General features: G+C 42.1%; 2 protein-coding genes and 1 long non-coding RNA gene across 13 annotated transcripts; 2 read left to right on the top strand and 1 right to left on the bottom strand.

The window, feature by feature from the left end:
* C3H6orf163 (chromosome 3 C6orf163 homolog) lies at positions 1-13,777 on the top strand. Of its 10 annotated transcripts, XM_085543705.1 has the most exons (9): positions 1-87; positions 183-242; positions 404-583; positions 684-880; positions 2,199-2,441; positions 4,530-4,624; positions 5,168-5,275; positions 7,508-7,710; positions 8,473-9,008. In XM_085543705.1, exons 5-9 carry the CDS (start codon positions 2,294-2,296, stop codon positions 8,957-8,959), a joined length of 1,041 nt encoding a protein of 346 aa, XP_085399831.1. In that variant the 5' UTR covers positions 1-87; positions 183-242; positions 404-583; positions 684-880; positions 2,199-2,293; the 3' UTR covers positions 8,960-9,008. The 10 variants fall into 10 exon arrangements, with proteins under 10 accessions (XP_085399831.1, XP_085399832.1, XP_085399830.1 ...); XM_085543706.1 differs by lacking the exon at positions 684-880 and having other exon boundaries at positions 430-583; XM_085543704.1 differs by having other exon boundaries at positions 183-583; positions 800-880.
* On the top strand, positions 13,685-25,797 carry CFAP206 (cilia and flagella associated protein 206). Of its 2 annotated transcripts, none has more exons than XM_085543702.1 (13): positions 13,685-13,711; positions 14,810-14,934; positions 15,633-15,716; positions 16,011-16,101; positions 16,617-16,805; positions 17,045-17,203; positions 18,020-18,228; positions 19,985-20,104; positions 21,841-22,039; positions 22,504-22,641; positions 23,936-24,129; positions 25,276-25,419; positions 25,527-25,797. In XM_085543702.1, exons 2-13 carry the CDS (start codon positions 14,827-14,829, stop codon positions 25,755-25,757), a joined length of 1,866 nt encoding a protein of 621 aa, XP_085399828.1. In that variant the 5' UTR covers positions 13,685-13,711; positions 14,810-14,826; the 3' UTR covers positions 25,758-25,797. The 2 variants fall into 2 exon arrangements, with proteins under 2 accessions (XP_085399828.1, XP_015714443.2); XM_015858957.3 differs by lacking the exon at positions 13,685-13,711 and adding an exon at positions 14,459-14,650.
* LOC146761473 (uncharacterized) lies at positions 18,170-20,087 on the bottom strand. The gene is made up of 3 exons (XR_014944872.1): positions 19,963-20,087; positions 19,635-19,680; positions 18,170-18,304 (listed from the first exon to the last, which is right to left on the bottom strand). It is a non-coding gene; the product is annotated as an uncharacterized LOC146761473 (long non-coding RNA).
* Positions 25,798-25,936: the final 139 nt, after the last annotated feature.

Raw genomic sequence — 25,936 nt, 5'->3', positions numbered from 1 at the left:
TTTTTAAACTGGAGTACGCAGTGCACTGTGTGGAAAGAAAACATTGGTCTCCTGATCTTTTGAAAGTTGATCAATACAGGGTTGCAGGTAAAAGTAACTTTAAGGTGGGATCTAATGAAGATCTTTATCAGATGGTGCCCTGTGGGAGTGGCTGGAGGGAAGTAATTGTGATGTTTCCTTAGTGCAGGAGGTGGGCCCACAAAAGCCTTCCTGCTCTTCTTTGCCTTGAGGGAGCTGTGCAGGTGGGTACTGCCCTGTTCCAGCACTGAGGCCTGCTACATCTGCGTCTGACACTTGTGGCAGGACAGAATGTGTGGTGGGTGCTGCATACCAGTCTGGGGCTTATTTCTACTTCAAACCTTTGCTACTGATCTGGTTGCTTTTTTTTTCCCCCCCCATTCAGCTCCTCATATTTACACTGTCTTCAAGGGCACCCAAGAAGTTGAGAGACCTCCCTGTGGCCGTCTTCTGGCCAAAGTGGATTCTGTTGGGCCAAGAAGGAAAGTGACATGTGAAGGGCATCTGCTTTGCTACTCTGGGATTTGCTTCTGGGAAAAAAAGTATTATTGAAGGTAGCAAAAAGGTAACAGACTACCTTGAGGGATAGCAGAATCACTATGGGATTTCTCTGTATCTCCATCTAAATCCTTTCTTCTGAACATGTGATTTTTCTCCTGTCCAAGTTTTCTAAGTGTATGCTACGTTCAGCTGGACTTAGGTTTAGCTGCTCCCTTATGAGAAGTGAAGTGAGCTATAGAAAAGCTTCAGAAAGCCTTTAAAGTGTATTCCCCTTTGACAGCCTACGGCAGGACCTTAGAGCAAATCCAAAAGCATGCAGAAAGGAGATGGCTTGCCTTTTGGTTGGTGAAAGAATTATTAGGTAAGTTGAATACTCTGAACCTTCAGATGCTCTGCGTATCCTGTAGAATGTGTTTTTTAAGGAGGTGGTGGGTTATTAGAATTAGTCCTACAAGAAGGGCTACACAGGATGGTAGCCATTAACATGTGTGAGTCTGGTATGTGTGCAGGAACTTAACTGAATGATTGCAAAATGCCACAAAAAAAGGCCTTTGACCAGCTTTTCTCTAAGCTATTTAAATACACACTTTGATCCTTCTACATGCAGATGATTCAAAGTGAGGAAGCCCAATCTCATTTTCACATATTTTGGGAAAAATGTGGGATTTGAATTCTTAAATTTTGACCTACATTTTGTAGGCTGAGTGTGGATCTAGAAATTGTGGGTAGTAAAGGAAGTAAAGAAGGGTGTGAGGCTGATGGTGTCCAGACTGGAGGAGGAGTGAATGTTGAGACTTGTTCTTATTTTTAAGTACCATCTCCGTATTTATTTGCATGTAAGTGACTTCCTTGATGTCACTTACATTATGGCACATAAATAGGAGATGAAGCAGTGCAAATGTACTAAATTAACGGTCACTATGGTATTAATACTGGCGTTTGCTGTTTTAGTTCCCTGATTCATACACACAACAGTGATGTGTGAATTGGGACTTAGGCAAAAAAATACACCCAAGGAGAACTACATGAGCAGTAAAATTTGTTCACGTTGAAAGCAAAGCACTGCTCCCTTTGTGCATCTGGAGGATAAGCAAACAGCACCGAGACAGCCTCTTTTGCCCTGTTTCCCTCAATTTCATTTTCAGTACAGTAATAAATATTTACAAGGGATGATAGCTGACTTGACAGGAACTGAGTCAGAATGGTCTCCCGTGCAGAGGCTTTTTCAGCTCCTTGCCTGTCCCATATCTTCTGTGCTGACTTCCCCATCTTTACCAATAGCAGTGACAAAATGCTATGATTCAGACATCTGAAGCAGCAGCTATTGTTCTGCTCCTGAAATCTCCTCCAAGAACACAGTTTGAATGGGAATTATTGACATCCAGCAACAAAAAGCTGCGCTACAAAGCCAAAGCCTGCTGGGCTGCTGCTGAACTATTACCAGGCAAGCTCTGTGAGCACAGAGTCCCACCTGGTAACAGTTGCTATGTGGGGGGCTGTACCAGGGCTGGAAGGGGTCACTTCACACAAACCTCCCTCATCTGCCTGCATCTTCTGTGCGTTGCTGAGCTGACAGCATGTGAATCTCAATCTGAAGGCAAGCATTTCCAGTAACTGGGTAGAAAATAAGTCAGTGGCTTCCCACTCATCCCTGGCTTGCATGCTTTTTTTTTTTGTAGCAACAATAAAGAGTTGACCTGCAAGCAAGACATCTATCCAGGGTAGAGTTCTGGCAGTTCAGTGACTGTATTGCAAAAAGCACTAGCACACCACAATGATTAGAAGCCCAGATTTGGATTCCTTCATTTGCTGTTCTGTGTGTTCCAAAATAATACCACCGCCGCCTTCTAAAGCTACTTTTGATCGGATTCGGGAGTATAAACCTTTCAGGACACGCTATTACACTCATCATGATATACTGGGTGAGTTTGTTTCTGAAAGCCTTGTCTCATACTCTGAGAATTAGGAAAACTCAAAGTGCTTCTCTGTCCAGGACTCATGTAGGCTGTCTGGGTGAGAAAACTGCAGCAACCTTCTGAATGCACTTAAATCCTGCGTATTCAGAGGGAGGCAGGGTCAGCTGTCCTGTGGTGCATGAAGGCATTTGGATTTGTGCACAATGAAGTGTGCAGCAGAATTAGCTGCAAGACTTAGCAAATGCTTTCTAAAGCTCATTTGGCTGACATTTGCAAAGATCATTCTCTCATTCTACAGATAGGCTACTGCATCCTGAATCCCACCTTCTCATACCTGAGTCTGGTTGTTGACCATCACTTGAGCCAAGTTCAAACCTTATTTCAGTCAAAATCGATTTTTCCATCCGTATTGATAGAATTATAAACAAAAGGAGTCTTGTCCTGCTATTTTAGCAGAGTTGTCATCCTAAATCTCAATATTATGTCTGTGTTACGCATAGCACAACTTAAACATGAACACAGGTTTAAAAAGAAGCATAATCACTACATAAGCTGAGCTTAGCATCTGACAAACGGCTCCAAAGAATGATATGGCATGCTGATAGGAACGCTCTCCAAAGCTGAGGGTTGGTTTTTCTGGCACAGCAGAACTGTAACCTCAAAGATGAAGGAAAACATATGGTTGCATTCCTATGTGTGAGGATCTAACACAAGCCCGAAGCGTCTTTGTAAGCTATGCCTAATTATCATAGGGGTTTCTGATCACTGGTATAAAGTTTTGTAGAAATTGCACCGTGAATTTTAATTAACACATGTTGCAATAGGAGTGTGTTTGGTTTCTCTCTTAAACAAGCAGGAGATTGTCAGTGTGCTGAGAGGAATGGGGTGAATGCTGGCTATTTCTCAGGAGGCAAAGCCTTTGCCCTGCGTTGACAATGTAAAACACATCCAGAAAGCTGTAGGAAGTCTTTTTAAGTTATTTTCTTGTTACTGCTTAGTATAATGAACTGGGGAAAAGCCAAGCAGCCAGGGCACAATGTGCTTCTTGCTGAGATTTCTACATTGTTGGACTTAGGTTTAGTTTGCTAATTTAGATCAGCTGACCCCTTGTCTCATTCTTCTACTCTTTTCCATGTACTTTATGTTAGCTCCGTGGAAGGACTCTGCCCACCCATAAAGTGGATGGGGAAGGTTGGAGCGAAAGAGGGAGATTCAGCCCTGCACTGGCTGTTTGAAAGCTTGAATCCTCAGGTCCTTTTTTGTTTTCTTAATAACTTAGGGTAAGAATATGTGACTCTTCAGCGCTGTCAAGCATGGAGAATGGGATCCAAGGCAATGCTTAGGCAAGACACTCAGTAGGAAAGGGGGAGGATCAGAAGTTCCCTTTTTTGAGATGGGGTTTTGCATTGCAGGAAGTTAACTTTATCCACCTCTCTTCAGCGTCTTGTCCTCTTCTGGGCAATCCTTGGTGCTGAAGGTCAGCCTGAACAAGCAGGGCTGTCTGCTTGCTTTTATCACCAGGAGAAGATGGTGGTGCTAATACCTTATTTAGAACCCCCACTGTGTGTTACCCAAAGGGAGTAACCCCCATCCTACTCTTGGCACAGCGGCATGGTTCAATTCTTGTTGCTCCACTCCTTCTTTCCAGAAGGCCTTCCTTGGGTCCAGCAGCGCCAAAGGCAGTGGAGTTTTTCTGTGTGTGCTCTGTGCCAAGTACCTAAAGAATGTCCACCAGGCCATTATTTCTCATGTGCTCCAAGAGCAGCATGAAGGCATCTGAGCATCTTCCTCAGCTTTGGAATGTTAAAATGTGTACCTTCAGAAAGAGGATTTAATTATTCTTAAGTTCTGAGCCAAGACTGTATCCTAATTCCATAAGGCCTTTCTTTAGAGACCAACTTGTATTATTACATCTGTGGAACCTCATAAGCTATCATATGATTACCTACATGTGTATGAAATTAAACTGCATGGGTTTTAGGCTTTTAGTACTTAACTTAGCTGTAGAACCAAACAAAGCAGTGAGAGGAGAAGGCAGAGTTTTCAGCATTCTGGTTATTTGCTGTGTGTGATCCCCTTTTGTTGGTTGTACAGAGATTGGAGCAAGCATTCAACAAGAGGAGCATGAAAAGAAGGAAGCAGAGATACAAGAGCGCATTGAAAAAATGAAAGCCGAGCTTTGGTCTCAGGTAAGTTAAATTACACTACAGTCACTTCAACAATGTTGATTCTTTGGAATAATTAATAAACAACGTGGAAGTTGTGGCAACAGAGCTGTTATTAATTTCTGCTCATTCTTTGTTCAGATTTTTGGGTGCACATGTTTGTGTGTGCACATATTCTCAGTTTCTGATCTCAACAAAGCTTACTTTGAACCAGCAACAAATTTTACCTCTGACCAAGAAATGGCCTCTAAAGCATGCAAGAGTTATTGGCTAGTGAAGCTGTTCCCTGTAGTGCTGTGCAAGATTCTGAAACTGCCCTTCATGTTAAACCTCTATAGTTAGCGGTTAGTAGCAGCTCAGTGCTATTGTATTGAGTGCATTCTGAACAGGGATCACTGTGATTGAATTATCAAAGGGAACAAAATGTGTGTTACCATGAGGCTGAAATTAATTTGCCCTGATTTTTTAAATAGAAAATACGAAACTATCAATTACATAACCTCTGCTTCATCTTAGGATGTTAATAGAGCATGAGCAGTTATATTTATGTAATAACTTGTTTTAAAGGCTGAACAATACAAAGAAGATGCAGTGGATAAAGCTCTCAAGGAGTCCGCTGCTAACTACAGTGCCTTTGTACAAGACCTTAAACAAAAACTCGAGAAGGAAATAAGGGTATGGAACAGTTTGCTTTCTTTACATTGGAAATATGATTGAATTATCTTCTTGACACATAAGAATGTCAAAAGAAGAAGTCTATGTTAAAAATATGTGGGATTTTTTTATATTTGAGATAACCAGGACCTTCATTCATTTGAGGTGTGAACTCCAGCTCTCAGTTAGCTGGATTTTTATTTTGCTTTCAGCACATTTCACTTTTTTCTTTTTTAATTGAATCAAGTTTGTGGACCTTGTTGGAAGTTGGCTGTAAGGCCCTCATTGAGCCAGCCACTTAAGCTGATTAGGTGCACTTCTTAAGGTTAGTTAAACACAGGCTTAAGTTTAAGTCTCTTCTGATGTGTACATCAAAGCATTTATCCGATATACTGAATCTGGAGTCTAAATGATGCAGCAGAGGAGAAGGAAAACTGCCAGCATACGTGTATTTCTAAATTAAGCACACCAACTGCAGCTTTGTATTTCTATACTCATTTAGCACATACTTTGCATGGCTGTTTGGATATCTGGGAGAAGACCCAGCAGTACGTATGAGGAGAGAGGAAGGCAGCAGAGTTCCCTATTCGCTGCTCTGTATTACCGGGCTGCATACTGCTGGCACTGCCTTCCATCAGCTGATAAGGTGCCCACAGGGAATTGCCAGAGTGTTTGCTTGGGTATTTTGTTGCGTACAAGATTCTAAATAGCTGGCTGTTTGTACTGCATGCTGTCACAGCACCGTGCTTGGCATTTCAAGAGGAAAAGCAGTGAAGTTTACAGTGGTCTTAAGTTTCTGGCAGAGCTCACTTCATTTTATGGAGCTACTTTCCAAGGGAGCTCTGTCTTTTGCTGTCACAGCATCTGCCGACAATAGTTGGCAGAAGCTCAGTTCCTTGTGTTTAACCATTCAATTACATGCCATAAGCCTATTATACATTTTTGTAGAACTCAGTGCTCAGGGTTTGAACACATATTATTTGCATGGGAAAAAATTGGCCCCAGTTTCTTGGGAGCAGAGAGAGAATTCTACAACTGAAACATAAGGAAAGGCAGATATAAGTGAAGTGAGGGCGCATGTTTCATGTTCGGTCATTTGTCTTTATTGCAGTTCAGTTTAGATGTGAGCTGGCTGCTTGTAGCTTGCAGAGGTGATGGCAGTACATTTACTCAACATCTATCTAAGCAAACAGTGGCAGGCAATAATGCCTCTCGCTGAGTGAATGGTGGAAATTCTTTCATGTGTAGGATAACTACACAGGACAATTGCCTTCTGCTGATGTCCTCAGAGCTGTCTTTCTGCAGCAGTGGCTTTAGCTGGGCTTCTTGTAGGCAGCCCCTAGTATTTTTCACTCCGCTTCTCAGCAGTAGACAACCAGCCATTATTCACAAAAATGTAAATGGTGGCAAAGCATCATATGTAATCAAGCAGAGAGTTGGGTGGGCTGAGCTGCTTTCCTGGGTCATTGGACTTGGTAGGGATTTACACGGCCTACTAGATGTCAACAGATGTGTATTGGTATAAGTGGAGTTGTCTGATATTCTACATGTATGTATGTCCATCCAGACCACCTAAGAATAGCATTGTCATACCTTTATTTACCAAATCAAGCAGTATCTTGCTGACGGGCATAGCAAGGACCAGATTTCATCTCACTCTGAACCATGTCACCAGCCATGTGAGCTTGTGAAGAAAGTGTATCAGGGAATGTTTATTGTCTTAAGCATAAAACATGGATGACGTGGAGTCATGCTTTTAAAGACAAGATTAGGTTAGTGCCCTGTTTACTGGTGATGAAAGATGCGGAGAATCTCTAGGTAATGCAAAGCAAGGTCTTAGGAAGACATCCAAAGGGCCTGATGCGGTGAGAAGAGCTGCACGGAAGCAGAAGACATGCTACCTGTGGGTACTGAAACAGCAGTTCTTACTGCCTGAATTGGCATCAGGCAGTCATAAAGGCACTAGAATTTTAGTTACATTTTAAAAACAGCTCCGAATTTTTATTTGGGATGTGTGTGTGTGTTAGTTACTGTGAATACCACCATATAAAATTCCCAGTGGATTTCCCTTTGTTACACCACAGTCCTGAGCTGCTGACTAAGCTCTGGCCACTCAACCTATGACCTTACAACAAATCATTGTAGTTACCCCGTAATATCTTCCTGAAGGCTGTTGTTCTGCTGGGCTTTGCCTAAAGGTGACTAAACAATAAATAGTAACTGCTGCTCACATCTAATTTTAACCTTGCTTAGGAAGCGGTGAGGAAGGCAAAGGCAGAGATGAAGGAGTACATGGAGCAGGAAAAGAGGAGAGAGATTGAAGCCATGGAGCAGCGCATGGCTCACAAGCTTCGGTGTGCCCTGATGGAGTGCGCCAAGGAGAAGATGCAAGAGGTGGCCAAAGCCAGGAAGCAGGAGAGGGAGGTGGCACTGAGTGAGGCGGCCATGCAGCACAGGTACTCCTAGTGCTTTCCTGACTTGGTTGGTAGATGTGCCGTGCTAGAGAAAACGGCCTGTTATGTCAGTATGGCAGATCTTTTAGGAAAAGACTCTATCACATAGATAAGCAGTGGAGGAAAAAATAACAGGGGGCAGAAATTATCTCCTTTACATTTAACTCTTTGTCTCTGTAGCCTTAACAGTGCCTGATTCCTTACATGTCCCTGGGCCAGCTCTGGTGAACAGCTTCCATAATGTTTTGTGTTATAAATTCCATGTCTTATTACTGACATGGAATTGCTTATAGAAAGATGTTCTCGATAGAACTTAAAAAAAAATTATAGATGATCTGCAGTTTAAAAATCGGTTCTTATGTTTCACTTCAAGACTGCAGTTTTACCTGGAGGCAGAGTTGTTCAAAGTCTATTTGAAAAATGACTGTGTTCTTAAATGTCAGCCTAAAGAGAGAAATAGATGAAGCATGAAATATTAGTCCTTTAAGTTACGTTTTTTCATCTGGAAACAGTCATCATTAAAATATCACTGGAAATCCTTGCAGAAGCAGAGTCTTCTGCAATTGGATACCTAGCTACCCTCCTCTGTGTCAACAGCAGCCTTCTTTTATTACTCTGTTCTATTACAGAGGTCCTTTGTAAGTCTTGATTTCATGTATATTTGTAGTTGAATAAGAAGGATTTTTGGAACAGATCAGTTGTTTTATTTTTTATAATCTTTAATAGCAGGTGTTCCATACCACAATTTTCTTCTTTTTAAAATAGAAAGCATATAGAACAGCTCAAAGAAGAAAACATGTTAGCTGAGGAACTGTATCGTAAGACAATAGAGCAATTAAACAGAGGCAAATGTAATGAGATGAACATTGCCCCGAGTATCAAACAAAGAGAGAATCAGATTGAAATGGAAAGACAGATGAAAGAACTGAAGGCTGTACATCTTTATGAACTGGAAAAAGTGCTGATTACGCTGAAAACAGCTGAAGATCAGGTAAAAACTCTGGAACAAAAACTGGAAAAGATGAGAGCTTGGAAGGACAGTCTGGAAATTGAAATACAAGCAACAAGACTAGCTTTTCAAAAATATATTGATGCGACCTTTCCTAACCTGTCCCCAGGACAAGCAGATTTTATTCTGCCACACAGATCAGCATTTCAACCAAAGGACATGCCAAAAGAAGCAGAAGTCATTGACAATGAATTTAAGAGACCTGGTACTGAGAGAGTGAGAGTCACAGCCATGAGTAAATAGCGCTTCAAGTAGGTGACGCTGAAAAATAAATTCATCGCAGTTCACCGAATTGCATGAGTGTGTTTGGAATTTTTATTCGAAAAAAAATATTTAGAGAAAAATAATTGCCACTATATTAAGTAACTGATAGAGACTCTGACTGTCTACTCTTGAGCTAAGAGTACTCTGTGGTTCACGTTAGTCCTGAATCCCTAAGCCATCTAGACCGAGCCAAGCATCACTGTGAGGGCATATCCTATATCCTTCTTGGCTTACAGCCCTAGGGGCACGTTTGGACCCATGTGACAGGGAGTTGATATCTGATCACCTGTGTCTGTACACCTAGACATGGCAAGCCTGCTCTGGGGTCAACTTCTTACCTGCCGGTGCATGCACAGTTTATAACAGCCTTTTGGGCAGTGGTGTTACTTCTCCTTGCCTTTTGGGAAAATAAAAAACATGTTTGTTTTTTTTTTACTATTTTCAAATGTTAGCATGCAGTTGCAATGACTCTGCTAAGGAGCAGCTTGTCCTCTTAAGCCTGGCTGTGTGCAGCAAGCCTTAATAATGCTTGGTTGTGTGGAGATGGATGGAACCACAGCTTGGCGTCTGTGAATGCCTTTGCAACATAAATGGACAGATAGGCTGGTTAGCAGTAGGGTCACTGCTGGACATATAGAGCCATTTGTAATGAACACTATTCGATATTTCATAGAAATATCATAGAAATGAATATATCTACCTAAGCCAAGTTTAAGAGATTTTTTTTCCCCTTCTAGTTGTACTCACTGCATGATATTAATCACAGTTAAGTACTGTGGGGGGGAGGGGGGAGGGGGGAAAGAAAAGTCAATTTTTCACGTTTTACAGATCTTTGCATGTGAGATACTTACCTGTTGAAACAGGTGAGTGTGCAAGCGGGTGATAGCTAATGAAAATTGGCAGTTTGAACATACAGACAAGGCTTTTTCTGTGTAAAGCAGAGACTGTGTATGCTTGTTGTTAGATTTTGCTGCTGTTTGAGACAGACTGTTGTCTGAAAAGTAACACTACCCACACTACTTGCATTCTGAATCAAACTGAACATGAATACATGCTTTTTGACTGCTAGTCTGGATGAGGCAAATAAAGATAACATCTGGATGCTATGGCACCGGTGATGTTACGTATTGATGGCTGGGTGTATCCTAGAACAGGGAGCTGCAATGAATAATACAGAAAGCAGGGTATCTCTATTAGTCATTCAAGATATGTCTAAAATTCCCAGAAATACCAGAGTTTTTGTGTCCCGGTACAATGAATCTTTCTGTCTGTAGCAGTGCTGTGAAAGACTGAAACGTGGGTTGTCTAATTACTGGAGCTGAGCAGCTGAACTAGCAGGGAGCTGTAGAGTGTGGCGGATAAGCAGCTAATTAATATACTAGAGACATCTTGCTCATTAGCTCCTCAAAGGCCTGCAGAAGAGATCTGCAGTATCTTTAAAGGAGGATATGCAGACCGTGAAAACTCTAAATGCTTCACAGGGAGAAATGAAGTGTGAAACAAACTAATGATGTGAGCAGTGTCTGCAGTGTGAGTGCATACTCTCTGTGCGTGTCAGGCAATTGACTGCAGAGTTTCCAGGGCACCAAACTGCAGAACGAGCATGCCTTGTCCATGCATACACGTACCATACACTCATACATAAAAGGGTAATTGTGATTTAGGTTACTGATGCAGTTTCTTTTGCTGTGTTTAATTACCAGCAGTCCAGTATTGCGTTTGCTGCTAATCAAAATACAGATTGAGTAAAAGAACTTCAGTGACTAAGCACAAAGTGCATCAAGTGATTATGAATGGTGCAAGTGATGGAGCAACTGGCATTAATGCTGGCTAACAGACATCTGAACTCTAGTTCAAATGCTCTGACTAGAGCATGTAATTACATTAAACTTTTACATCTGACTGTTGTGAGAAGAAGGCTAGGGAGTGGACTCCAAAAATATTGTTCCACAAATGACCTGTTGTTTTATGTTCCCAGGCTGACTTTGTAAATGATCACACAAGTCTTTGTTTACAGACATAGCTTTAAATATCCCTGGGCAGCATTTCTTGAAGGTTTTCCTCTAAGGTCTAATATTTCAGACAGCCAATACTTGCTTTTCCTGACTTGCTGCTTTCACCTGCTGCACTGAGGAATCAAGATTCCTGCGCTTGTTAACTCAGGTCAGCTAGCTAGAATGTCTCCTTAGCCATCTTTTTCTGAATTCAGAGCTTAGTTTGATGGTATTCAGCGGGTGCTCATTGAACATTCATTCAAACAGCAGTGTTCTTAGTTGGTGCCAGTCAAACATGAAAGTAAATGCAATGATGCTCTGCTTGTGCCTCATTCACTTTCTCCTTAAGTTGGCTTTTAACCTAGGAGATGAGGTGAGGACACGATCTTCATGAGCCTTGAGGTCCCTTCCAACCTGGGCTATTTTTGTGATTCTGTGATTCTGTGTGATGCCATGTTTTCTTCGAACAAAGTGTCTTGTGATAAAACTGTATTGTTCTTCCCATCCTCTTCTTTAGTTTTGGCCCTGCTGTCTGCTCTGGTGCTATGAACTGGATCAGAGTCCTGATCCTCTTTAAAAAGGGGGAGCTGAGAGTTTAGGCAAAACAGATTTGTGCAGATTGTTTGTAATGAAACAGGACCTTTACTCCTGATTCAACAGAGAACAAGGTAAACGCTTGCTGGCATGTTTTATGCATTATAGTCAGTCATGAGCAGAATTTAAAGGAGCTGGATACTGCAGTCATGTTTGTGTTAAGCTTTTCCTAAACTCTTTCATCCCTGAGACTGACTCCATTTCAGTGTTTGGGGTTTTTTTATTCCTTTACAGAACTTGCTTCTCTGCAAGAAACTAAGTCACATGAACAATTGTCAGCAATAAATTGGATGAGTCTAGCATTAAATTAACAAGCCTAGATGTCTTCCTTTAAAGGGCAACTCTTAAATTCAATGACAGAAAATATAACAAACTGTAAATGTGTTTGGCTTTTGACTTTGATCTATAAATACACTTAAAACCTCGCAGCCTTGTGCTAATGACATGGCACCAGAAAGTAAAGACAACTGACTCCATCATTGTAATAGGGAAGAGGAGTCTGTTCAAAGACAAAAAATATAGTTGTCTCTCTTTCCTCAGTGTGTTTGATCACTGCTAAGCCATTAGTCTTATAAACAATTTATATTAGTTGCATATTCTGTTTGGTGGCTGTTATATTTAAACCATAGAATCATAGAATATCTTGAATTGGAAGGGACCTGTAAAGATCGTTGAGTCCAACTTCTGGCTCCACACAGGACTGAATTAATTTGTCTATAGTAATTTGACTATAGATAATTGTCTATAGATAATTGAGAATGGAAAAGGAGTAATATTCATGAATATCAATACATTCAGTTACAGCTGTATCTTGGTTATTAAATAGTACTGTAGTCAAGACTTGCTGACCTGTCCTGGACAGAGTATCCAGATGGTCTGGAAAACTGTTAATGAGAGGAATCTAACCTCCATAATGACCTGAACTGATAGTTCCTTCTGCTACAACCCATGTTAATTGAAACCAATTGCCACAGTCAAGAGCAGAAAATTCCTGTGCCTTCCGTGTGTTTCAAAGCATGACTCAATGGAAAAAGCTTCAATACTTAGTTCAGTTCCGTAAGCGGAGCTTCTCAAGTGAAAGCTTAGAGTAACTAACTTTACTGCCAAGGGAAAGTTCTCATGCCTTTAGTTCTGCTGCCAAAAGTGGCTGCATTGGCGGCATCCCAGAGAGCTCCTGACTGACTGCTGAAAACCTTGCAATGTTACCAAAACCACCAGCCACCCAGTCTGCCGCCAGTGGGACATGAACTCTAATTCACTGACATAATTACTGGTCAATTAGAGATGCATCCGCGTGGCCGAGACCTTAATCTGTATCTGTGCTGTGCAAGCTGCCACATGCCCATCCTCTGTAGGGCTTTCACTGAGGACAATGAGGAGCTGGAGTCCTTTCATAGTGGGACATGGGACCACTACAGTCTCTCCAGAGGATTCCTGGACAGCTGCCACAGAGACGGTGAAACCTTCTTCTATTCCATCTGGACAGAAAATAACCTGAGATTCCAATGCACGCCAGCAGAAATCTTTCAGTACATGCCCCCAGCTTTAAATTGAAAATTAAGATGTTGGAATGTGTGCTATTCAAAGATTCTCCCAAACAAAAGCCCTCTAATACTGTAAAAGCCTAAAAGCCTGAGCTTCAGCTGTTCCTGTGCTTGGTTCTGGTTAAGCAACAATATGTCAAGTGACTTGGAGTGGGTCTCGGAAGTATGGAATACTGACCGTATTGTACTGGAAAAGCTGAGCATTGGCCAGAATCAATGTGTTTTTCTACCGAAGCTGGCAAAACTATTTGCTTTTCCCTTTCTTTGCAGGCTATCTTATTGAATCTGATGACTGCATACTGCAGAAGTGGCTGAGCCTTTTAAATGGACTGGACAGATTTTAAAGGCCACCTTCAGTGATGTGTGCAGGAGTCAGGAACTTCTTGCATAATATCTGGTTGCAGTTTCTTCTCTCTCCCTCTGGAAGTGACCATCTTGTAAAGTCAGTGTGTGCATGCAGCAGAGGGGAGAAAACACCATACACATGTAAAGTCATCTCTAAGCCCTATTTTACCCCCATCCATGCATAGACTATTTCTCTTACCTGTTGTATTTTTCTTTTCTCAGCTCCAAATGGTGGAAGCGTTCACTCTGCAGCTGTTAGTACAGATAAGAAGGAAGCACATTTTCTTGTTCTGTAAGCCTCCAACCAGATCCAGACTTCCACGGCACATGGAAAGAGCTTCAGCCTTCACATGCTGGTCTGAAGCCCCTCTTGCAGCTCATTGCAAGGCTACTCTGAGCTACCAGAGTATGGAATTTTTTACAGTCAACATAGTCCCATGACTGCCTCACCCCCAGATGATGTAGCCACAGATGTGGGTGCTAGGAATGTCTGTCTTTATTAGAATTAAGGCTACAGTGCAGAGACAAAGCAAGAGGCTATTTTTTGCCTGCATGCCCTGAGTACATTATCATTCCAACTAGTATCACATAGATGTTTGATATTCTGCTCATATTTTAAGGTGTGGCTTGGGCAGGTTTTACTTGATTGGGACATGAACAGGTTTACTGCTAAACGTACCCATTGAGATGCAGCTATTAACCCAAGCTTTTGGGTAAGTTTCACACTGTGGGGGTTTTTCAGGTACTTCTAGGAGTCTGATATAGAGAGAACACAGATCTTAGCAGGCTGTAAACATATATACTTTATCTTGATATTCTGTATTTATGTAGCCATTTAGATGTCCATTTTTTCCCCCTTGTCCTGTCACTAGCACAGAATGGAAGTACTAAATGAGTGCTTCCTGGTGTCCAGCTGTAATCTGCAGCGATTTTAAAGAGATGGTTCTGCTTTTAATGACTCTCCAAAGTAACGTTTAGAATCCCTGTATCACAAACCCAAGGATCTCGTTGCTGGGTATGTGAATGTCCCACACACACCACTAGAGGGAAGGCCGTCCCCACCTTCAGTGTGCAGCAGCTCTGAGGCGCTTCTCAAACCCAGAGCGGTTGGGTCGCCATGGCAGCAGTTGGGCCTCGCCCGCCTCCAGCCCGCGCTCCTCGCCGGTTGCCGCTGCCGGGTCGGGCCGGGTGAGGTGAGATGAGAGCGGGGGAAGCGGGGAATGGGATATTAACCCAACGCACCGCTCTGGAGGAGGGTGGGTTGGGGTCAGCCGCCGGAGGAGGAGCGTGTGGAACAGAAGCCCGGTGACGTTCTGCTAACCGGCTTTGGTTTTTCTTCCTCGGGCTACCAGGGTGGAGTTGGTTCAGAATGCCGTGGGATCCGTCCGAAGGGGTCATAAAGCACATCATCCGCCAAGCGGGGCAGCAGTGTGCCGCCCAGGGGCACCATGTCTCCGAAACGGTGGTGGCTTTAATGGTAAGAGCGATTCCCAGCTGCTGGCAGGGCTTACGTGGCGCGAGATCTCTACCCGAGGCAGAGAGTTCCATTCCAGTCACCAACGGGAAGCAAGGACAACAACCAGGGGCTGTGAGCAACCTGCTCTGGAGAGAGGTGTCCCAGCCTATAGCAGGGGGTTGGAAATACATCATCTTAAAGGTCCCTTCCAGCCCAAACCATCAACTTCATACCAAAACTCTGTTTTGGGCTCACAGTCACAGTCTCACAGTCTGGTGCAGGTTGGAAGGGACCTTAGAGATCATCGAGTCCAACCCCCGGGATTCGAGCCTCCTGTGTAGCAGAGCGGCACTTCTACCACGTGCCCCACAGGGGGGATTCAGGGCTCCTCAGGAGTCCTGAAGGGCTTGTTGGTAATAACCATATGGGGCCTAAGAAACATGAAAAACTATTTTCATTCCTGCATGTGAACATGAGGCCCTGAAAAGGCCGTGCACCCCAAATCTGGCTTGTGGCAAAGAATAGCAAAGACAGGAACGTGAACTGTTGACAAATCACAAAGAGAACCAAAATAAATGTTAAAAGACTCAGTTTTAATTGTTTCCTCTCAAAGATAAAGAAACATGGACTGCAGCAGAGGTTTTTCACATCTTAAGATGCTGTTTTCAAGGAGTAGATGCTGCGATGTAAATTAAAAGCTTTCTTTTGGCCATTTCTAGGTGAAAGCTGTTGTCCTGGATCCAAGAAATGACTTCAATGTGGATCAAATCCTTACAAAACAGGATGTGCAAAATCTTATCCAGGTAATTCAGACAGGATGGTGAGTGTCAGTACCTTGCTGATACTTTATCATTATAACTTAACTGTAATGCCATTTCATTTTGATACAAACATTTTCAGAGCTCTAACAAGTTTCTTACCATAGCTCTATAGCTGAGGATTATGCGTTCACTCTGGTTAACAAATAGAGTTTGTTGCATGTCTGGGGAATGGAGGAAACTGCTCTGCAGTGTTTTGAAACCTGTCACACAATTGTGAGCAGTTGAGAAGTTTCCCAGCTAATCCAAAAGAACTCACTTCTCTGTCTCTCTCCTTAGCTCTGTGTTTCCAGACTGCTTGACACCAAAAACCCATCCCTGAGCACAATTAAGATGCAAGTTTACTTTGATTTGAACTATGCAAACAGAGGTAATTTCACTATAATAAATATTTTAATAGAAGCAGTACATTCTGACTTTAGGCTTTCACTTCTCCCTGTAGGGCTATGATTCCTTCTTAAATGAATGCTGGTGCTGAAGCAAAATAACAAGCCCTGGAGAAATGTACTATATAGGAGTGAGGTGTTTCAGCAAGCAAAGCTTGGGCTGCACCTGTGTATTTGTTAGAGAACCACTACATGGAAATTCATTTGTGAACCTGAAAGAGAAACTGATGGTCTATCAATGTCCATAATTGAAAGCTATGAACAAGCTGCAACAACTGTGGTTTTAACCAAGTTAGCAATTACTGAGCAATCTGCTCAGTAAGTCCAGTAATATTTAACTTCATTGCAGTTAAATAGAAGAGTATGATACCCAGGACATGTCTTTCACATATCACTGCTTCAGAAACCTTAAATTGGCTGTAGTCATGAATCGTCCTGTCTACATAAGTCAGATTCCAAAGAGTACAGGCAGCACTTTCTAACTGTCCTTCTTTTTTAGCTGAACTACTCAGAGAGCATCGTCGTGTTCTGGAGGGCAGGTTGGCTCCTCTGCTCAGGAACATCACGGATAGTTATCCCCGCTCACAAGAGGAAATGAAGAATGTGTATGAAATGATTGTTAGCTACGTGCTGCTGAGCTCTGGCCTGGGATCCCCAACAGACATTGAGGTTGTCAGGGAAGTAATAGGTCTGTAAGTGCTTTTTTTTGGTGAAACTGGACTTCTCTTGTTGAAGAATAAAATATCACTGTTTTGTTGATCTTTAAATACAATGTGTTAAGTAGTGATGACTGCGTACTGCCCAAACTGTCACTGCTCAGCTTTGATGTCTACATTTGCCTTGAATTTCTGCTTCCTGTAGCTGTTGCTCAGGAGAGGACATTTTTGCATGTTTAATCACTTTTTTCCCTATTCTCTCACCTTCCAGCTGCCTTGCAGAGTATATTCCCCCAGACAGCTCTGGTTTCTCTCCTGTCACTCAGTAAGAGGGATAAAGAGCAACAGCTAAAAAATCTTACCATGCTAGTCACAGGAATTCGGTTGTACAACAAGGAATGTGGGAAAGGAGGAAAAGGCATTGATGACTGTAAGTATTCCGATGCATTTGGGTTGTCAGTTCCTGACCTTCTTCACCAGAGTGCCTCCAGTTACACCTTTGCCTTAAAAAGCAGTTCATTAAGATTTTGAAAGGGCACTGTTGATCCAATGAAAACTCTGTGTTGAGTAAGTGTAGTGAGAATTGTTAAGAAGTTGTTTGGGCAGTATCTGAATTCCAGCAATTTAGAGTTGCCTCTTCAGATTCTTAACATATTCTTAACATGTTCTCTTTTGCATTTTGCAGCTTTCTACTTGTTTTATGTGTAAAAAACATCAGTAGGCATCTTACAGTTTTAGAAAAGGTGTATTTGGAGCAGGATAAGAGTTACGTTTGTTACTGGGACTTTGCAAATGAGGAAACCTGTCAGTGTGCACTACTGAAGTGCATCTACTGTAAAGCAAGACACCGCACAGTCCTCAACTGTTGTATTTCACCTGTAATTCTGGCTTTACTGTAAGATACAGTGGTTGAATCTAGTAAGCAAACACTGGGGAATGTAAGGATAGAGTTCAATATTTAAATGGAATACTGCTTGGTTCTAATCATAGAATCATAGAATTACCCAGGTTGGAAAAGACCTTGAAGACCATCAAGTCCAACTCTAGCCTAACCATAGTACCCTAACTCTACTAACTCTACTCTGCTAAATCATATCCCTGAGCACCACATCCAAATGGCTCTTAAACACATCCAGGGATGGTGATTCCTCACCTCACTGGGGAGAAATATTGCACTGTAACCATATGCTTATGTTTTCAAGCACTCCTTATATGTATGTATCTTTTATTTGTTCTGTATGAACAGTGCCAGCCATTCTGAATGAAGCCATCCCATCAGCCACACAATGTATTGAAGACCATCTTAATGCTTGTCTTGTGCCAGCCTACCGTTACACCGCTCTGTTGGAATCCATGCACGAAGATGAGGACAGATACAAGCAGCTTAGTTCTTTAAAACTGAAAGAAGCACTCTTCAATGTGAGGCAGTATGAGGCCTTCCTTCGTATCCTTCTGGTGAGATACCATCTTCTTGTATCCTGCAGGGTTTTATTGCAGGTAGGAGGTATCCGAGTTGTCTTCTTATACAAGACTGGAAAAAATCAAAATGCAAGAAATCAGAAATAATCAAAATTAGATGTTTCTCAGTGTATGAGAACCTGCATGATCTGTCATGCTGATCTCAGTACTGAACATGCTGGGTTTTGCTGCTTTCAGGTAAAAGGCAATGTGTCTGGTCATGAGTGGTGTTCCCCAGGGGTTGGTGCTGGGGCCTGCCCTCTTCAGGATCTTTATTGATGGCCTGGATGAGGGCATTGAGTGCACCTTCAGTAAGTTTGCAGATGACACCAAGTTGGCTGGGAGTGTGGATCTGCCTGGAGGTAGTGAGGCCCCACAGAGGGATCTGGAGAGGCTGGATTGCTGGACTGAAGTCAATGGGATGAGCCTCAACAAGATCAAATGCCGGGTCCTGCACTTTTGCCACAACAACCCCAGGCAGTGCTACAGGCTTGGGGCAGAGTGGCTGGAAGATTGTGAAGAGGAAATGGACCTGGGAGTATTGATTGAACATGAGCCAGCAGTGTGCCCAGGTGGCCAAGAAGGTCAATGGTTTCCTGGCTTGCATCAGAAACAGTGTTGCCAGCTGGTACAGGGAAGTGATCATCCCCCTGTACTCAGCTCTGGTGAGGCCACACCTCGAGTACTGTGTCCAGTTTTGGGCCGCTCACTGCAAGAAAGATGCCGAGACCCTGGAGTTTGTTCAAAGGGCAACAAAGCTGGTGAGGGGTCTGGAGCACAGGCCCTATGAGGAGAGGCAGAAGGAGCTGGGATTGTTCAGTCTGGAGAAAAGGAGACTGAGGGGTGACCATATTGCTCTCTATAACTTCCTGAAGGGAGGCTGTAGTGAGCTGGGGTTCAGCCTCTTCTCTTGTGTAACTGCTGATAGGACTAGAGGGAATGGCTTCAAGCTGCACCAGGGGAGATTCAGGCTGGATGTAAGGAAAAACTGCTTCTCTAAAAGAGTGGTCAGGCAGTGGAATGGGCTGCCTGGGGAGGTGGTGGAGTCACTGACCCTGGAGGTGTTCAAGAAACATTTGGACGTTGTGTTGAGGGTCATGGTTTTGTGAGAACTATTGGTGATGGGTGGGTGGTTGGACTGGGTGATCCTGTGGGTCTTTTTCCATCCTTGGTGATTCTATGATTCTGTAATTGTTTGTTACAATGTAACTGTGATTCCATTTCATTTCTGGAGGTTTCCTTTGCTGGGGGGTGGGGTGGAAGTTTCATTTCATCACCAAAGGACTGAAACTGTAGGACATTTGCCATATTGGCATACTGAGACTCAGTCTGCTCAGACACTGGAGAATGTGGGATTTTGCCATCAGATACCTAGTAAGAAAAGCCAGACAACCTGAAATTACCTGAAGAAGATGTGGATCAGGAGGATTTTCTTCTACTGAAAGCTCACTCCCAAAAGAAAAATGAAAGAAAAATTATGTTCAGTTCATACATCATCTCAGTTTTGGGCTGTAGAAATCCCCAACACTTGTGGGGTCATCCAAAGTCTTAAGAACACAATTGAAATTCCTTGTTACTCATATTAGGGTAGTTTTATTTGCCTTTTAAAAACTACTGATTTTATTTTTTTCTATTAGCCTATCCTGTATGTCATAAAGCTTAAGAAAATATTTCTTTTTATAATTTTGTTTGTTACTAAATACTTACTGATATTATTATCATACTTCTTACCTGAAGTACATTCTTTTTCCAGTCTGACGCAGTTACAAGTCGCCAAGAAATTGCAAAGATGAATGTGGAGTTTACAGCAACAATGAGGAAGTTAAAAAGCACCATTCAGAATAAGGCCTCTGTAGATACCAAGGAAGCTTTTGTAAGTATTTGAAAGAAAAACCCGTTTGGCTTTAATCATTAAAAAATTATGAAACCATTATATAATACTTTGCAGGAGTGGTTTTGCCCAGGTTAAGAAAAAGGCTGCATTAATTACTCTCAATTATAACAACCCTCTGTGATTTTTGGACAGGCAGCTAAACTACAGGACTGAATGTGCTTGTGACTTTGCAATCTAGACATTCTCATTTGGAGAACATTTATGCTGCTCACTGAGTTGCTCAAATCAGTTTTTCTCCTGTATCTACACAAGGCTTAAGTGCTTGTTACATGCTTTAACACAAGGGTAAAGAGAGAGGGAAGGGATGGGTAGTCTTTCTTCAGGGTGGGTGAGAGGAGGAAGCCCAGTTTAGGCTCTGTAACTTCTTCTGGAAAAGTTTGTCCCTTCCCTGTTGACAGAAGGAGTCTGTGAAGATTCAGTTCATCAACCTGAGTCTAATCTTTCTGAATACACGTTACCCTTCTCAGAAGCTGTCTCCCTCTGGCTGCTTCCTAGATTTCTTCTCTTAAAGCTGGTTAGTTGTTTCCTCTCCTCTGCTGAAGACAGAATGTGTGTTGTGATTTGATTTCCGATGTTTGCAGATGGTGATTTCCTTGTTACAAAACAGATCTTGTTGCCTTTGGCTGGTTGCTGAAAAGTTGAGTCCTGAAGGAATGTGGAGAAGCAGGATGTTCTGCCACTTAAAATTATAGAATAAGGACTATATTTGTAGTAGGCCTTTATTTCAGAAGACAGTAGATATTATTAATATTCTTTTTATTCTAGTTTGTTATAGAAAGAATGGTTTTGATCCTTGCTTCCTTTCCTTGCCTTTTTTCCAGTTCTGTAACTTTAACATTCTCACTGTGCCGTGATGCTGACAGATTTCAGACCCAACTCTTTTGACTGTTCATGTAATAATGCTGGTAATATGCATGAAATACAATGGTGTTAGCAGCCATCTAGGATTGGTTGAAAATTTTCTCATAAGCACTGCATGTTTAGACGTTACCAAACACATAATCAAAGTAAATATTTATACTCCAAGCTGAATGGCTTCTTCTATATGTGAGTACATAGAATCATAGAATTACCCAGGTTGGAAAAGACCTTGAAGATCATCAGGTCCAACAGCAGCCTAACCAGTACCCTAACTCTAACAACCCTCCACTAAATCATATCCCTGAGCATGTGGATATCAAAGTTGCTGCTAGGAATGGTAGCTTCCAGTTTTGCTTGGAGTACCGTACCCATCTGAGGAGGATAGTACACCATTCGTCTGACACACCATAGCTGGGCCACTGTAGTACTAGGTCACTCTGGAAGCAGAATGACAAAGACAGGTCCTTTGAAGGTAGGAGCTGGGAGGTTATTTCATTTGGTAGTTTAGTTGGTGTGGTTTATCCGCTTCTCCTTATTCCTGTATAACTCATTTCACTGCAGTTACAAATCTGCAGTGTCAGTGAAGCTCTCAGTTCCAGGTATGGTCTTGGAGTAACCTGTTTGGAAAAGACTTTGAAGGTAGAAAAATCTCACTGTGGCCTGTGGCCATACATAGGTGCTTGGACACTAAAGTGGCAGTTCCATTTTCAAAGCCCAGACTTTCTGGGTACTGAAAGGCTTGTGGATCACATCAGCTTTGTTCATATCATGGATTGTTGTGCACAGCGCATGTGTTGTGTTGCAAACATAATATGATTCTGGATTTCAGATAACTCTCTTTCTTTTTTCCCTAGCCTCTTTTTGTTGCAGCTTTTAACCTATGGTCCAGGTTTCAGGATGAGATACTGCTGCTAAGCTTCCTCACAAATATGACCAACAGTCTGCAGCAGTTCTTGGAAACCCAGTCACAGCTTTTTCCTGAGGAACTGCTAACATCTCTTCTGGAAGGAGTGACTGTGAAAACTGATAAGGCGAGGATAAGAGAAACCACAGGTACTGAAAGTCCTTACCATTGAGTTTCCCTTTGTTTCTCAAGATTATTATGGTGGCGGTGCGGTTTTGTTTTGCCAAAATTATATATATATATATATATATATATATATATATATTTGTGTAAAGATGATAGCCCTAATAAACCAAGTTCTATTCAAGGAAATGTGTCATTCGTGAGTGGGTGAAAACAAAATAGGAGTACTTGATATTACCTTCCTTTTGCAGTTCTGTTGCCAAATAAAACTAATGCTAATTGAAGCAGGATCCCTCAGTACTGATTTTTCAGTCCTTCAGGCTGATTCCTTAGGATCCCTTCTAAGGTAAGTCTGAAATCTGGAGATTTTGGGATCTTGGCACTGCAGATCCTGCTGTGAAGACAATAGTAATCAGCTCAGCCCGTATCTTTATGATATTTTAAACATCAGATGTTGTGGTACTGAAATCCTTTCCTTGTTAAACCACAGGGAAAAGAGTGGATGTTTCTGACTTCGAGAACCAAGAATGGCTTTTTCCAGAGACTGCCACTAATTTTGATGATTCCTTAATCCAGTACCATGGCTTCTGTGCTCATGCAATTGGTGTAAAAGGCCTCACCCTTCCAGGTATGCATTGTAGTTCAGTGTTCTCCTTACTTTGTATGTACACAACTACTAGGGACCATGTAAAGACATATTCTGGAAGTGTCCTTTTCTGTCAGAGCTGGAGTTCTGCATTTTCACATATGTAATTTTCACTCCCAGATTATTTCCCCCATTAAAGTAATATTCTTGAAGAAATATCCAGATAAAATGCCCAAAATAGAAGCTAGGAAGGCTTCAAGTCCCAGCAGGCACAAGCAAGCAGAAGCAAAGCCAAGATGAGAGGGATTAATGTTTCCTCTTTGCTATTTGTGCTTCTATGTAACCTACATTGCAACTGAATGCAGGTTTGTTTATTGTTTATGTGCTTTCATGCAGTCATTGGGAAATTGTCAGATGCAGAATACTGTTTCTCTTTGTTGCAAACACACACATCCTTGCCTTAAACAGTGGACATTTATTGGAGCAGTAGATACAAAGTACCAAATGTCTTCTCTGACCATAATACAAAATTGCACTTAGTGGTCAGCTAATGGGTTTGGATGTGATTTGCTGTGGTCCAACGTCACTTGTCTTGAAAACAAGTCTCATTTCAGCTACTCCATCAGTCTGTATTTTCTGTGTTTTATGGAACCTATCCACGCAGGCTATTTTAAACCTACAGGAGACTGGGAGGAAAATATGGCAATTTCTTGGCAGTATTAACAAATACATAATTTAATGGTGGTGTAAATATATTTAAACACTTAGTGCTGCATGTGAGAGCAGCTGCCCTGGGTTGGACTGAAGGCCTTTCCAGCCTCGTGTCTGATTGCTGGATGTGGTCAGTGATGAACACTTGATGACCATGAGTAATTAAGTAGAAACAGTCCTTCTGTTGTTGTATTCTTCCCTGTTTCAGCAGTCAGTGGTTACAGGATTTCTTCAGATAAATGTTACGTCTGCACCTTTCTGTCAAATAATCCTCGACAGAGATTTTTCATTTATCTAATTGCCTTTTGAATCCATTTACTGTTTGCCATGAGATATTCTAATTGTCATTATATCATACAGTTATAATTATGTGTGGTATAGAAAGTAGCTCTTTTAGAGAAGGTTTGAAGCTCCTGCTTGGCAATTTCATCAAAGATTATTTTTCTATTAGGAAAATTAGCAGGTGGTGATTTCATACCTAATGTTCTACTTGTATTATAATCTCATATCACATTATTTCTTGATGTAGAAGTATTTCTTGAAGTACGACTTGAGGGAAATGTATGGCCTTGATTAAAAACACCTTTTGGATTGTTTATAGTGTTTTGGTTTTGTTTTTCCTTAGGAAATCCTGCTATTGGCATTTTGAAGCACAAGGACAGATGTTATGTTTTCAGTTCCAAAGAATCTGCATACATTTTTGCTCAAGATCCAGATAAGTTCATTCAACTGAATGTAGAAAAAGCGAAAGAACACGCAGAGCTAATTCAGCTGCTCGACCTTCACCATCAGTTTGGGTACCTTGCTCCACATGTGCAGGTACACATTGCCCGTGCCTGTTGCTGAACAACTGTTGGGTTACGGGTTGGTCTGTTCTCTCTAGAACATAAAAAGAACAGGTGATTCCCAGAGGATAATCTGCCTATCACACAGGATGCCTGTTGGTCCATCTCTTCCAGATCTTCAGGGTGTAGATAAACATCTTCCCTTAACGTTCTCACCTTATCTCTTACCAGGAGAATGTGTGGAGCTGAAGGATTGTGGTAGTGGTAAATAGAACTGTTCATCCTTAGCCAAGGAAAATCTTATGTCTGATGTTTCTCATTTTTGCAAAATTAGCTTAAAGAAACAGGAAGTAAATGCAATTGAAGATATGCCAGATACTGTATTAACTAGTGCTTTAGCTCAGAAGTTGATTTGTCTGTGTTTTGGTTGAGGATGTAGTGATATCTGAGACAGAAACTGTGGAATATATTACACAATGAAAAGGAACTTGCTAATAGTGAATGTGATAGTTCACAGAATCACAGAATTAATCAAGGTTGGAAAAGACCTAGAAGATCATCTAGTCCAACCATTACCAATACTGCCCAGCTAAATCATATTCCTCAACACAACATCCAAACGTTTCTTGAACACTCCCATGGTCGGTGACTCCACCACCTCCCTGGGCAGTGCATTCCAATGCCTGACTACCCTTTCCAAGAAGTAATACTTCCTAATGTCCAGCCTGAATCTCCCCTTACGCAGCTTACAGTTCTACTGTGTGAAATCCAGAAGCTTGGTTGGGTGTGTTAAACTTTCTCTGTGTTGCATCATGAAATCCCTAGCGATGCAAAGAACATAGTCTTGAACTGACCCTTGGTGGGAAACATAAGGTTTATATCCCACCTCTGGCAGAGAATCACAGAATCATTCATGTTGGAAAAGACCTCTAAGATCACCCAGACCAACCATCAGCCCACCCCACCATGCCCACTAACCATGTTCCTCAGTGCCACATCTACACGGTACTTGGACACGGTTTCTTTTTAGTGGGGTCAAAGGTTCAAAAACATCATTGGATGTAAAAATCATTGTCTGCCTGCAATGCACAGGTTTGCAGGTTTCTGTCTGCTCTCTTAATTAAACACCTGTATTCTTCTCATTAACAACTTGCTTGTTGATTTTTTTTCCTCCATCCAGTTGAGAAGTACAGACAAACTTCTGATGAAACCAAGCACAAAACGTGACAGCAGGACTCAAACCGATACTCACATCCTGCCTCCAACTATTGTGAAATCCTATGAATGGAATGAGTGGGAAATGAGAAGAGAAGCTATAAAATTGGTTTGTATTTTGTTACAAGTGCGGGCTGTGTAATGCCTGCTAGAGAGCGGTGCTAATGAAGTGTTCCAATCACATTTTGCTTAATTCGATTCTTGTTGTGTCTTTAGGCCAATCTGCGTCGCAAATTAACGCACTCCATGCAGACTCATCTCAGCCATCTGAGGAGGGAGAGCTGCACCCAGGTGTACCTGCCCAAGGACGTCAGCACCCAGACCAAGCGGGACAGCTCCAGCAACGTACCCAGACCACAGATCTTCCTGGCCGGGCTCCGAGGAGGATCATCTGCTGCTACTGAAATGGTCAAAGTGGACTTAACCAGACCGATAGATAAAGACTAAAATGAGAAATCTAAGAAAATATATTAGTTATATATATAGACCTGGTGAGTGTAGGCATACTCAGAATCACAGAATTACAGAATTGTAGGGGTTGGAAGGGACCTCTAGAGATCATCGAGTCCAACCCCCTGCCAAAGCAGGCTCCCTACACCACGTCACACAGGAAGGCGTCCAGGATA

The sequence above is a fragment of the Coturnix japonica genome, chromosome 3, assembly GCF_054131305.1.
Source record: "Coturnix japonica strain WE chromosome 3, WE-NBRP24, whole genome shotgun sequence".
In the NCBI taxonomy this organism is placed as follows: Eukaryota; Metazoa; Chordata; class Aves; order Galliformes; family Phasianidae; genus Coturnix; species Coturnix japonica.
This window is presented reverse-complemented; position numbering and strand designations above follow the sequence as displayed.

Coding starts and splice junctions, on each gene's coding strand:
- C3H6orf163 (XM_085543706.1), top strand. CDS start 2,294: ATGATTAGAAGCCCAGATTTGGATTCCTTCATTTGCTGTTCTGTGTGT. Junction 4,625..5,167: donor AAGCCGAGCTTTGGTCTCAG/GTAAGTTAAATT, acceptor CTTGTTTTAAAG/GCTGAACAATACAAAGAAGA. Junction 5,276..7,507: donor AACTCGAGAAGGAAATAAGG/GTATGGAACAGT, acceptor AACCTTGCTTAG/GAAGCGGTGAGGAAGGCAAA.
- CFAP206 (XM_085543702.1), top strand. CDS start 14,827: ATGCCGTGGGATCCGTCCGAAGGGGTCATAAAGCACATCATCCGCCAA. Junction 22,642..23,935: donor AAAAGGCCTCACCCTTCCAG/GTATGCATTGTA, acceptor GTTTTTCCTTAG/GAAATCCTGCTATTGGCATT. Junction 25,420..25,526: donor GAAGAGAAGCTATAAAATTG/GTTTGTATTTTG, acceptor TTGTGTCTTTAG/GCCAATCTGCGTCGCAAATT.